The 14,037-nt window shown below is 35.7% G+C and overlaps 1 protein-coding gene and 1 pseudogene across 1 annotated transcript; both read left to right on the top strand.

Annotated features, from left to right (window-relative positions):
• Positions 1–6: 6 nt before the first annotated feature.
• Positions 7–3,520, top strand: LOC117125566. Its single transcript, XM_033272095.1, has 4 exons — positions 7–12; positions 378–597; positions 941–1,453; positions 1,688–3,520. Exons 1-4 carry the CDS (start codon positions 7–9, stop codon positions 2,209–2,211), a joined length of 1,263 nt encoding a protein of 420 aa, XP_033127986.1. The 3' UTR covers positions 2,212–3,520.
• Positions 3,521–6,544: 3,024 nt separating this feature from the next.
• On the top strand, positions 6,545–10,918 carry LOC117125567 (annotated as a pseudogene).
• Positions 10,919–14,037: the final 3,119 nt, after the last annotated feature.

Genomic DNA, 14,037 nt, shown 5'->3' with positions numbered 1-14,037 from the left:
GCCTGCATGGAGGTAATTCTTTAGATATTTTGTGTAGCTAGATTGAGTATTGTATTTTTGGTTGGTTAGCATAGGTAGTCCAAATAGTTTACATTATTATGTTAAGAAAAAGTGGTCTATCGTCTGATTAGATATTGGAATTGCCTATAATTGTAAATGAAAAATTCTCATTTTCATGTTAACAAAATGTGCACAAAATAGTACTTATGTTGCTCTTGAATAATATATGTATTTTGTCTTGTAATACAAATAAAGGTATGAATGTTGGCATGCAACCTTACTAACAGCTTTATTTTTTAAATAAACAACTTATTATCATGCATTTTATAGTATTGTATATAATAAACGACATTTGTTTTATTTTATTCATTTGACAGATCTTACATGTGCTTAAGCGTCATCTTACTAACTTATATCCTGCTAAGGGTGATGTCGGTTGCACCCTCACTATTCTTTGTCCAATTTGCTCAGTTAGTTCAAACCAGGGACAGGGACAGCGCCACCTCCAAAATTTAGATGATTGCTTAAAGTATGATTCAATTCCATGTGGAACATGTTCTATGTCAACTGCTAAGATTCGGTTATATTTCAAAGCAGGTATTAAAACTAATCAGTTATTGATAAACCTGAATACTTTAATATATTGCATGATTAGATTGATAATAATTGATGATAGTAAATATTTCAGTATTTCACTTGATTGTATTTCAACATTGACAATGGTACAAATATATTTAATACACAAGGACTACGGTATTAATTTTATTGTTTACGAATGTATGTATTGTTTAATAAACTTGCATTAATATTCGCCAACTACTCAACATATGTACAAAACTTAATCAGTTACATGCAGCCTTTAATACAAAGTGTACAAACATTGCTGTAAAAAAATGTCTAATAATTTTAAAAATTTATAATCTATGTATTAATTTTGTAGAATTGAGCTTCAGTAAAGAAATTAGAAATTCCTACGCACTCCAAACATTAACCACTGACCTGGGAACTGAGCAAATGCGAAAGTATTTCATGAGGAAAGGTAAGCTGAGAGGCAAACATGAGGTCGGAAAGTTTCTGTCATGGCAGAGAAAAAATGGACCTTTAAGGGATGTAGACTTTGGAGATGAAGCGTCAAAGATTTTCACAGCAGATGTGGACATCGACTCGTTTGATATTACCATCCTGATGTCCTTAATTCAACATTGCTTTACTCCTCAAGGCGATAAATTCTGGGAGAATCCACCAGATGTTCAGGACAAGTCCAAACTGGCAAATTTGAGATGCATTCAACTTTACAAAGAAAGCACTCTAGACTGCAGTCATAGCAACAGGACTACAGATGTAGAGTTTGACAAACAGTGGAAGGAACTTGCCACGATCTTTAGAAATATCGGAGTTCCCAATGAAGACATTCAGAAATACCACAAGCTAAGCATAGCACAACCAGTTAGAGGTAAATCTTACTTCATAGAATTTGTACTTTGAAATATGGAACAAATGAATTTGATATTATTAATTTCTATATTCCATCAGGCAGCTCTATCCGATTGATAACATACTAAACTGCTAAATAATGAATAATTAAAATTGCAACTAAAGGTATTTCCATTGAAACCAACTAGTAACATAAATTGTTTTAAATGTTACTGTATTTCCTAATTTTGATTTATCTTTTTATTTAAAATAGGGTTTGAGCAGGAAAACGTTGAAGAAATCAGAAATTTCCATGTTATTCTATCAGTTGTCGTTGATGTCGGCACTGTAACTATGAGGGAATACTTTTTGGAGGTTGCTAATCAAGGCAAGACAAAACAAAACAAGACTACTAAACTTGACAAAAAAGAAGTTGGACAATATCTGATGAATGAGAAAGGAAAAGGTAGCTTCAAAAATGTAAAAATTACTCCTGAGCAGAACGCAAAGATGTTCACACCAACAGCTGACATTGACACGTTCGATATCTCAATTATGTATTTGATAATCCGTAACTGTTGTAGCATTCCATACTCATTTTGGAAAGATCCAGATAGATTGCCTAGCTTGGTGCACATCCATCGCTACAGGAACACAAAGCTTGCACATTCTCCCAACAGTAAAATGTCAAATAAAGAATTTGAGATCGAATGGAAGAAAGTGAGAGCAATGCTACACGCTGCTGGTGCTTCTTTCAATGACATTGACAAATATATGGGGCTAAGATTTATAAACTAAAGGAATACGCCTACAGGCATGGAAAGGCGAAGCAGGTATGGTTAGATATTGCTGTACTATGATGTACAACACTCAACCGACGTCATGGAACTGGCTCACTGACGTCATCATAACTGAATCAAATTTTGTGCAATGCATGGATTTTCTTTGTTGTGTATTTGTAAATTCGATAATGAAACAATTATTTAAATTGATGTAGTACTATATAATATAACATTTTACTTTTCGTGAATTTCTGATGTTTCCAATTTTAATGTAGCTTTTCCTGTCTTGTACTAATGCTTGGTTAATGTTTTATATTTTGTATAATATGTATTTTTGTAAATAGGCCTATTATGTAGCCTTGGCTGCGATTTTAATACAAGATACAAGAAACAGAAACTCATTCAGATCACTTACACCGGCACGTCTTCTCATCTATGCCCTCTCTTTTAAAGCTGCATTCACATTGAGTCTGATCTGAAATTTGGACCGCTTTTCCGTTACGCCGAACGCCGGTGTCCCTATTCTTACATACTGATCCGATTCTATGATCGGTTCGGTAGGCTTTGGGATTCTGTCGATGTAAATGCTTAAGCCTTCTTATAAACTACACGACAAAGAAATAACGGCATAATAAACTTTAGATGCCAGCTATGTATATTAAACATGTTGTCACTGCGCATAGGCTATGATAAGGGTTCCCAGACACGCTTTGAATTGATTCCTAAAATTACTTTATTTGGTCAGTTATCAGTACAGTATTTAATTATATTTTCCACTTTATTTTTACAATCTTTTGAAATGATATGTCTTAAGAATACCTGGATACGTACATCAGATTTGCTGATAATTATGTCTATTTTCATTTGTTTCAGTGTACTTAAAGGCTACATGTTTCGTTTTTTAATCAATATTTTTTAAATATATGATTTGTTTTTCCATTTTTTGGGTTTCAACTACTGAACCCGGCCGGATCCAGTGAATAATTTTGATAAGGGCCATGTGTGTGCGTTGTGGTGGTGTGGTATAGTCGACTGTAAAATACGATCGCTTTTATAGAGTACAGTACATAGAGAAATGGTATCATGCAGAGCTTTCGATACGATTTTTTACTCTCCCCACTTCCTCCTTTCCCTTTATTCTGTCCCTTTGGGGGCGGGGGTGGGCTGGGGCTCTAGCCTCATTTCTTCTCCCATAATATTTAGGCTATATATAGCTGTAATTTATGGATACCAATGACTGTCACTTTGGAATGAGAAACATGTATATAATAATAGTAGCAATAATAATGATTATAGTAATAAGAATATTTAGGTCTATTGCAATAAATGATTACACCCTGTCTCTTATACACATCTAGAAATGGTAAATAGATTTGTATTATTGAGCTTGTATTCTTGTAATTACGCCTTTTGAAGATTGAAATTTAGCGATAAATAATAAAAAGAAAAAAGAGAGGAAAATGCTTAAGTAGTATTCAATGGTTATACTGCTGATATGGAGATGATGATGTGAATGATTAATAATAATGATGATAATGATAGCGGGGGGAGGGGGTAAGGAGAAAAAAGTACCGTGATTTCAGTGGCATATCCAGCAGTGGGCAAAAGGAGAGCTCGATTATTTTTACCACTCACTAATTTTGAATAATAATATTTTTCAGCATAACGTGTCACTGACATCGACTACATGGTATATATTATATTAATCCAGTGGAGGTGGGTTGCTCAGCAAGGACCCCCATACATTGTAAACATTTAAAAAAAATGAGATAAAATATTCAAATGTCGATCCTGAGAGTGTCTTTTCCGACCGTCTAGAGGGGGCCTATTCTTAAAATTTGCTCATCTCAGCCCCAACCATAGTGGGACTGAGGTGAGTGTGGACTACCTATTGCCCCCCCCAACCCCGTCAGAAAATTTCTGGATCCGCCCCTGATATTTTTGGACAGTTTCACACCGCACTGCGCCTGTTCACACGCTCTTATATTGGCAAGACATAGGCCTACAGACGAAGAAAACTTAAGTTTCCAATTTTCTCTGAGAGAGGGCAATTACTGTATGTCAGTCAGTTCGCATGCGTTGATCGGAGGAGAGTCGCCCACACAAACGTACAAAGGTACAAACCCCATCCACACACGTCACTGGCTGCGCGATAGAAGGAAGGATGTAGAAGTCTTACTGTAGTTTATAATGAATATAAAATTAGTACAAAATAAGACACAACGCATTTTTTTTATTGTTTTTATTTTTGTGACGATGTTACCTTTTTTTTTTTTCGAGAGAAGTCTAATAAATTTTAATATATTTTATGTGCGAAAAAATGTTTCTAATAACACAGTTGAAAAATGTCACTCGGAAATATATGTAATTTATCATAAAGATAAAATATAAAACAGGTACAAACATAAAATTTAAGTTTTTTTTTTTTTTTTTTTAATTACAATAAGCTTGCCTAAACCAAAGAGATAAAACTTATAGAGGTATATATTTGTTAATCCTTTAAATTGAATTTAATGTAACAACTGATAATGGGTCATAACAAACACAACACAAGTTAGGAAAACATCAATTATAGACATTGATTTGATAATTGATTAAACAGTTTTTATCGCACTCTGATTGGACACTGCACGCCTGGCGCTCCATACAAATTACTTGTTTATAGACTTGCGGCCACTTCGACGACTCTAGGCCGTTTCTGTACCCCCGGCCCGCAAAAACTGTAGTACGTAGCGTACAGTAAACAAGGAGTCATTCATTTGATACTTTAGATAGCCATTAAGGTCAAACGTTTAATGATTATTATTAACTATCATTTTGAACGAAGGAGGCTTAGGCTAGTAGTAGGCTAGGCCTACCCAGCTAGGCTTGTTATTAGTTAGGGCCTAGCTAGGGCCCGGCTTAGTAAGTAGAGGCCTAGGCCTAGGCCTAGGCCTAGTAGGCTAGGCCTAACCTAGTAGGTAGGTCTAGCCTAGGCCTTGGTAGGCTGGGCTGGCTATCTGGTCTGGAAGCCTAAAATAAGTAGTAGTAGGCTAGACCAGGGACTAAGTACAGTTGAGGTTATTTAATTAAGGCCTAGCTATATATAGGCCTAGGCCTGATTATGAAGCCTGGCCCTATGCTGGGCCTAGTCTGTGGCTGTCTCTTATACACATCTAGATGTGTATAAGAGACAGGGAATATATTTGTTAATCCTTTAAATTGCATTTAATGTAACAACTGATAATGGGTCATAACAAACACAACACAAGTTAGGAAAACATCAATTAGACATTGATTTGATAATTTATTAAACATTTTCATCGCAGTCTGATACCTACTGTAGGCTTAATTGTCCAACATACACAACGATTGGACATACAAATTACTTGTTTATAGACTTACGGCCACTTCGACGACTCGAGGCCGTTTCTGTCCCCGGCCCCTAAAAACTGTAGTACGTAGCGTACAGTAAACAAGGAGTCATTCATTTGATACTTTAGATAGCCATTAAGGTCAAACGTTTAATGATTATTATTAACTATCATTTTGAACTAAGGAGGCTTTAGGCTAGTGGTAGGCTAGGCCTACCCAGCTAGGCTTGTTATTAGTTAGGGCCTAGCTAGGGCCCGGCTTAGTAAGTAGAGGCCTAGGCCTAGTAGGCTAGGCCTAACCTAGTAGTAGGTAGGTCTAGCCTAGGCCTTGGTAGGCTGGGCTGGCTATCTGGTCTGGAAGCCTAAACTAAGTAGTAGTAGGCTAGACCAGGGACTAAGTACAGTTGAGGTTATTTAATTAAGGCCTAGCTATATATAGGCCTAGGCCTGATTATGAAGCCTGGCCCTATGCTGGGCCTAGTCTGTGGTGTGGTAGCTCCAGCGCAGCGGGGGTTGGGGCGGCAGGGGGAATTCCCCCATTGGATAGACCCCCCCTGTCGTTCGAGGCACTCCTAAGTTATTCGGATCCAAAATTAAAAATAATAGTTTTTTACCTATCCAAATTAAACATACCGTGGCATTATTTTGACTGACTGTCGACAGTGTCATCATATTATTGTGGTCTATTGCACATTGGACCATTCTAAGCCATAAAAACTCTCCCCGTGCACCCTACAAGGTCCAAGGGAGGTTTTATTCAGGGCTGAGGCTTCATTAACACCTGCTTGTCTCGGACCTCCGTTAGACCCATTGTCGGCAAGTCTCTGGCTTCACCGCCGACTATAGGCCTAGCTTATTGTAGTAACACAAAAATGTTTGTTGCATTTGGCCAAGAGCTATGTCCCTGCTTCTTGCACTGTAGACCCCGAGTCGGGTTTTAAATAAAGTCAGATCGCTCTTCTCCTTGACAGTGAGGGCCGAAGGGCTGAGCCAGAGGTGGGTTTTTAAAAAAATTCTGCATTCTTAAATAGGTACATTGGAGTGATAAGAATGATGGTGTTTTTGTTAATGTATTTGGTAATAATTAATAAAATGTTTATAAATCCTTTTTTAAACAGGTAATTAACAATTATGTTAATGTCATGATGATTGCATTTAAAGTAAAGGCTCTAATTTCCCAGGTGAAGATCAATCATTTAAGAAGACATCTACTGCTTGCAACAACGAATCACAGATGCCAACATACAAAGAGTAATTCATATAAACTACTCAGTTACAGGCCACCTGATTGGGCAAGCCACCTTCAAATGATTCCATTAGTGAAAGTTAAGGTAGGAAAAAAGCCAATTGTATATAAATATATTTGATTTTCAAAATACTTTTATTTATATATGAGAATATAATTTTTTTAATGTATTAATCAGTCAATTTTTAAAAGCTGAACTCCTGCTTTAGGGCACTCTTATTATTATTAAAGGGAAACTTTTGCAAAATGTCTTTTAGCTCTACAGCCAACCTCTATTATGAGGAAATGTTTATTAAAAAGATGGGAATACAGTAGGTTTGCCAGATGACCAGTTCAAACACATTCAGTTCCTGTGGAACAAATTCAATTGTTAAGATCAAAATAATATTTTCAAAATATGTCTCAAATTTTAAAATTGAATATCAGTTTATGTACGTAAATCTACAGACTTTTCAAATGCATACAATATAGATAGCACTTAGTCGCCAGTTACTCCATTAATTTTCTCAATTAATAAGGGTAAATAAATATTTTTTAGCTTTTTCAGCCATTTACACCTGTTCATAAATGGAGTCTTCCAAATATACCAGATGATATTGATATTTATATCAAGCGAGATGACATGACTGGATCTGTTTTATCAGGTAACAAGGTTAGATGTCTAATACTGTATTGCTTTAGTCACACTGATAATATCAACATTTATTTAAATTAATAAGATCATTTAATAATACATCAAGTCACAGATAAAAAAAAGTATCATTTCCAATTATTTAAATTCATTTTAATACAAAAGTTCTTGAATTTTCTTCTTGAAATGAAATTTGTCACATAGAACCTGACAGTGTGAACAGAGCTTAAAGCTGTGTCCACACTCTCAAATGTTTTGTGACAAATTTGTGTGATGTGCATGATTATGTCATATTACACCCAAATATGGACATATCACATTTATTTGTCACACCTGATAGTCAGTGTGGGAGGGGGAAGCTGGAGCCTAAGCCCCCCACCGGACTGGTCAAGCCCCCCCCATTGGACAGAACACATCGGGCAGTTGAACTAAAAAGAAATATAAAAATAGCCCACACCAAGCCAACAGATGTCTGTCACAGTCTGAAAGTGTCATTTCTAGAGCCGCCATTGCTGATGTGTGATCAGAGCTTAAGATTAAGATTGTAGTGGAGGTGTGCTTGGTGGTGACAATGCTTTGCCTTCAGATTCCTGGGTTCTGGGTCTCATGACTCAAAATATTTTCCCTCTCTGTCTTGCATCACATTATTTCATATATTTAAGAGGGCCCCTGAATATCATCTGACCTCAGGGATAAAAGGTCACCCAAATATGAGTTAAAAACAGATTTTGAATGTGAAGTAAATGTGTCGAGAGTGTTGAATGTGAAGTAAATGTGTCGGGAGTGGATTTCCCGTACGATTAAAAATCGTAACAGTACTGGGTTTGGTCTATAGGAGTTCGTGCTTCGAATAGGTCATTCCATTCATAGAAGCCTTTTGATGGAGAAAGTGTACCTTTTAGCAAAGGTTTGCCTAGGTCGAAACTAACTCCGGCTATATAAAATTGATTATAAGATAGTAAAATATTAATCTTCTTATTGTAGTAGTGATAGATACTATGTACACGTTTAATTATTGTTATTTATTCGTTATGTCATTATATTTAGATTTTTAAATTTATTGTATTGTTTAACAATGAATTATTAGTTCATGTAAAAATTCATCTTATCAATTAAAATTGTATATTTTAAATAATATTGGAGTTCTTACTAGGTGAAGCCTTAGCAACTGGTTGCCAAGCAGTGATAACATGTGGTGGAGTTCAGTCAAACCATTGTCGCACAACAGCAGTTGCAGCTAAACAACTTGGTATTGAAACCCATCTTCTACTCAGGTCCAGGTCAGAGGTAAATACTTATCAGTGGCAGATTGAAGATGGAACCCTGGGGGGACTCAGCTGACCTGTTGCCCCTCCATATTTTTTAAAAGTTCTTTTTAAAGAATGGAGAAAATATAAAAAGAAAATTGTATTCAAATTTAAGTGTAAGAGAGCCATTTCCAACAATCTAGAGGTGCCACAATTATAGTTTTTCTCAGCCCTACCATGGTTGTTGGACCCTTGGTCTGTGAATGTCTTTCCCTGGACCCCTTTATTCTCAATTTCTTGATTTTCCACTGCTTAATACTTATTATATGACGTTTAGCGTAAACATCGCCTGCTCTATCCACTGGTCTAATTTGAGTCTAGTGTTTTTACTAGCCTTGATTTTCCCACTTCTTTAAGGCTGTGCTTATACTCACTGCCTATGCCCAGCCAATTGCTCTCCAGGGATCCAAGTAAATAAATGAAAATAATAATATAAAAAATATAAATAATTACTTAACACATTCATCTCATATTCTCAATCATTCAGCAATTAATTTTGCATCTTTTATTAGAACCTTTCTGAGACTAGTTGTCATGAGAACATGTTACTGAACAGTTTGATGGGTGCATCCATGTACTTGGTTCCCATAAAAGCTCAAGAGAAGACCGACCTTGAGCCAAGAATGCAGCGGCTTGCCCACAGGCTGCAGTAAGTTGGAAGTTTTGACCACTTTTTTTTTTCCTCAAATGGAAAGCAACTTGTCAATCAATCAATCAAACCATCCTCTGGCATCCATAACCTTCACTAACATTCCAACGGGAAGCAACTTGTCAATCATGTTCTGGCATTCTTTGGGTGCATATTTCATCAAAAAATTCCTCTACACACGTTCCTCTACAAGAAGATTATGATACAGAGTTTTTTAGTTTTTAGAACAAGGGCATCAATCTGTTGTGGAAAGAGGAGGTCAGGGGACAGTCTTGTACTATTGCGACTACAATATTACGAGTGGAAATACTACCGTCTAATTGACAATCAAACAGGACTAGGGAGAATGGAAGCGCACAAAACATTAGTTAGCATTTTTATTTCACAACCATAAAGGTGATTTGTATTTAATTTATCATTATCATGACGTGCAAGATTGCCTCAACAAAACATCTAAGTTTTTGAACTTGTGATATCGCTACTTAAATAAGTTGAAATAGATAGACATGTCCTTGTCAAAGGCTGTACATTGTACAATAACGGCTATATAAAATTAAATTGGCTAACTATAATATTTTGAAATTAGGAAAAACAATGTATGCAGACAATATTAAACACCTAGTATATACGGGTCTTAATATACAAAAGGAATAAATCATTTATAGTAGAAATTGTTCACTTCTGAATTTGTAAAAATGTTGGCCCAATAGGTTTACACGCTTTAAATTTCAACAATGTACAGTACCTTGTTTTCACAATAAATTGATGGTTACTGAGATGTTTACAAAATTTACAAACAACTACGTTTTTACTCGATTTTGGTCTGAAAATATGCACCGCACTTGAAACAGAACACAAGTGAACAGACAAAATTCATGACAGTCATTTGCAATTGTTGTTGTACTTTCTACTTGCTTTGAAAAGTGAAGTTTGAACTAGAGGATTGGTAAAATATGAGGGGGGACAATTGATAGGATCTTCCCCACCCCACAAACTTTGAAAAGTGTGGGGGGGGGGGATGCACCGATAGATGCCCATGGATTAGAGTGATCAAAGTTTGTGCATTTGTTGTGCAGCAATCACGGCTGCTTTCATCTGTCCAATACATATTCTTGTAAGTTTTGTGGCCCATCAGCATCCCTCTCCCAGCATTACCTCCTCACTTACCCTTTGGCTAATAATAGATATCAACTCAGGGTTAGACAAACACATTTTAGCAGTAGAAAAATTTTACATGTATTGAAAACACAGCACAGATGGAGGCTTATACAATGTTTGCCATTGATTTGATGTGTCTTTGTGGGCTCTGTTATGTTAAGCATATTCATATTTTTTTATTAAAACGTTGCCAAATATGTTATTTTCTTATGGTTTTTTTTAGAGAATAAAAGGGTATTAAAGCATATTCGATCCCTATTGGTGGATCCAATGTTGTTGGCCTCCATGGTTACTTGTGTGGCTGGCAAGAACTCTTAGAACAGGTAAGTTGATTGGAGCAAACTAATATATTAAAACATCTGGTTTTTCATCCAGCACAATCTTAACAGATCTATTATGGAATACATTTACATTTAACAGTGTTTAATTTTGAGTAGTGTTGTACTGTAGCTTTGTGGTTGAAATGCTTGCCTGGTAATCCAGGGGTCCTGCATTAGTTTAATAACTAAAACATCGCCACTCCCAAAGGGTTTATATTGTACCTGTATGCATATGTATCAAATGTGAATGCAACATTGCACTTGTATATGTAGCAAATAGGAGTGCAACATTTTTTAGCATGTATATAATGATGTGACCGGGGGAAGTAATGCTGTCTCTTATACACATCTAGATGTGTATAAGAGACAGTGTATGGAGTGAACTTAAGTGTACTAGGGTCAAAGTTTGACACTTAATCTTGACAGGGCTTAACCCTTTTACTGCGTGTACCCGGTAATACCGGGTATAAACACATATTGTTGAATTGCGCGTACCCGGTACTACCGGGTATGTAGAAAAAATATTGTTAAAAATCAGGAAGAGGTTCTGCGCCCTCTATAGTTTCTGTCTCTTATACACATCTATAGTTTTTTTCTATGAACTATAATTAACCTTTTATCGGAAAAAAGTGTTTTCGAGTGGTTAGGCGCAAAATGGCGGGTGCACGGCCTCAAAACAGACGGTACAATATCGATGAAGCTATGGACCAGATCTTTGCAGATACGGATAGTGAAGATAACTTTGAATTGGGTGATTCTTGCATTTCTTTTCCCCCAGTCGACTATGATAGTGACGACAGTGATTCTAAGGACGAAAACGATGATTCTCTCAACTTGGGAGGCCCTGCACAGGGTCAAGGTGGCAATGCCTTGTCCAAAGATTTCCTTTCCACATTTCACACAATAGAACAGGCTAATTTTTATAGTTCTAAAATAAAGTAACCGTATCATGTTTGCAACGATGCATTTATATTTATAACCTGGATTATATAAAGCAAAAATAAAAACGTATGGCAAAAAGTACATCTAACAGTGATTTTCTGCAAAATTTTATATTTTCACAATTTTGAAGAAAAACTTTGATTATTTGCGGTTTTGGAATAAAACGATCAAACTAACTCATTTTTTTTTTTTTTTTATTCATCTTGTGTGTCTGCATCATTATAAAGTAAAAAAAAAAACATTCCATAAAAATTTCATTGGGAAAAATTGGGTTTTTTATCAAAATTTGAGAAAAAACAGAATTTCAAAATGGCGACTTTGAGGTCACATGACTACCTAATTATGCAAAATACCAAATATCAATGTTCCTCACGTAGGCCAACCTATTGCTTGCCCCAACACACAAAAAGAATTTCGAAATAACCTCTTTTAGTATTTTTTTTGAATTATTTTAAAAATTAACTTTTTTCGTTAAAAAAAGTCCCAGCACAGGGGGTGCATATACCTACAGCAGTGAAAGGGTTAAGAGCAGTTGTCTGTAAAAATCAAAGAAATTTCAAAAATAATGGCAGACTCAAAAAAATGGATTTCTTTCTAATTTTGCACATGGCTATACCTTTGTTAAGAGAAATCAAATATGAAGTTTTATTCACTTTGTGCGTATATTTCCATGGCAATGGGTAAATTTGTATTTTTGGCAATTTTTGTCATTTTTTTGCTGTTTTTAAAAGTTAATATTAGTAATAATTTGATACAATATTTTTAGTATCCTTATAGTTTATTCATCAAAAATAATGGGTGTGTGTGTAAGGTCAATACATTTGGTATCTGTTGCATATTTTTACATGTTTTTTTGATTTCGTACTTGGAAGATACCATGTTTTTAAAAAGGGGTGTTTTTCTTTTTTTTCAAATTATGAAAAACTTTTAAACTTTAATTGCTCATTAACCTCAAAGTGGTGCTTTTTTAGAACTGATTTTCTACTAATAGGCAGTTTAAATGCTCCCTTAGAGAATTCCAGTTTAAAAAATGTGGGTAATCGAAAAAGGTATGAGCAGTGTTGCCAGAAAAACTGGCATTTTTCATTTAAAAAAATTATAATTCTGTAGTGAAATTTTCCATTTTTTTCCCGCTGATTTATTAATAGATTCCTTTGATTAGAACAATAATAAATGTTTTTCTTTACCTTAAGTAATGTTGTGATAAAAAAAAAAAAAACAATGTTTGTGGTGTCAATGTTGTCAATTTTCTGTTTTAGCGTTTAAACCCTTTTAAGGGTAGTTTATAATAATTTCACTTTATACATACCAATTTCTGTCTGTGGTGTCACCAGTTAGACATAGCACCTTATCCTGCCTGGGAATACCTGCCACTGGAAAACATCCTCTCCTCCCTAACCAACATCATGCAACAAGCCTACCCCTTCTTGTCGGGACAAGTCAGGCATTATCGTGAAAAAATATAAACCTATGCGGTTGTGGTAGGGGTGGTGCTAGGATTTGCCCGACAAGAAGTGCTATGTCACAAATGGTGGTCCAATTACAGCATTCAGGGGTTTCAATGGCTTATTTTATTCGATTTTAGAGTCTATTATTAATGTGAAGCTCCCCAACCCAGTCTGTAGGCCAACATACCAGTCTCAAGGCCAACTTAGAAATGAAGGATACGTTGATAATCATTTGTTTTTCTGTCCCGAAGATGGATTTAATCCCCCTTATCTGCACTGCTTCTCTCCACCCAGGAGTATACATGAGTACCTGGTAGGGTCAAATGCCAAAATACGCTGATGTATCTGCTGCAACTCAATGGAATACTCCCCCAGGGAGCTTGAGTTCATGTTCCATAGGCATTTAATCCAATGACCGGGGGAAGTAATGTGAAGCGCTTGTTGGCATTGTTGGCGTTAAGTGCTATATTAATCTAACATGATGTTGTTGTTGTTGTTGTTGTTGTTGTTGTTGTTGTTGTTGTTGTTGTTGTTGTTGTTGTTGTTGTCGTCGTCGTCGTCGTTGTCGTCGCTGCCGCCGTTTATAAAGTCCTACATAAGATTCTGTGCACTAAAAAAAAATCAGATAGTTACAGGAACTTGAATACAGATGATAATCAACCACTGTTGGACAAAGCAGAATTAGCTTATGCTAAAAGGCTTTCAACTGACACTTGCATATTTCTATGGTAGCTTTTTTATCTTCTAATGTCTAATCTTTCAAGTAAATTTTAATTTGCTCCAAAAGC

This window comes from Anneissia japonica, unplaced genomic scaffold (genome assembly GCF_011630105.1).
Source record: "Anneissia japonica isolate Jap-2015-1 unplaced genomic scaffold, ASM1163010v1 scaffold1283_len13414_cov145, whole genome shotgun sequence".
In the NCBI taxonomy this organism is placed as follows: domain Eukaryota; kingdom Metazoa; phylum Echinodermata; class Crinoidea; order Comatulida; family Comatulidae; genus Anneissia; species Anneissia japonica.
This window is presented reverse-complemented; position numbering and strand designations above follow the sequence as displayed.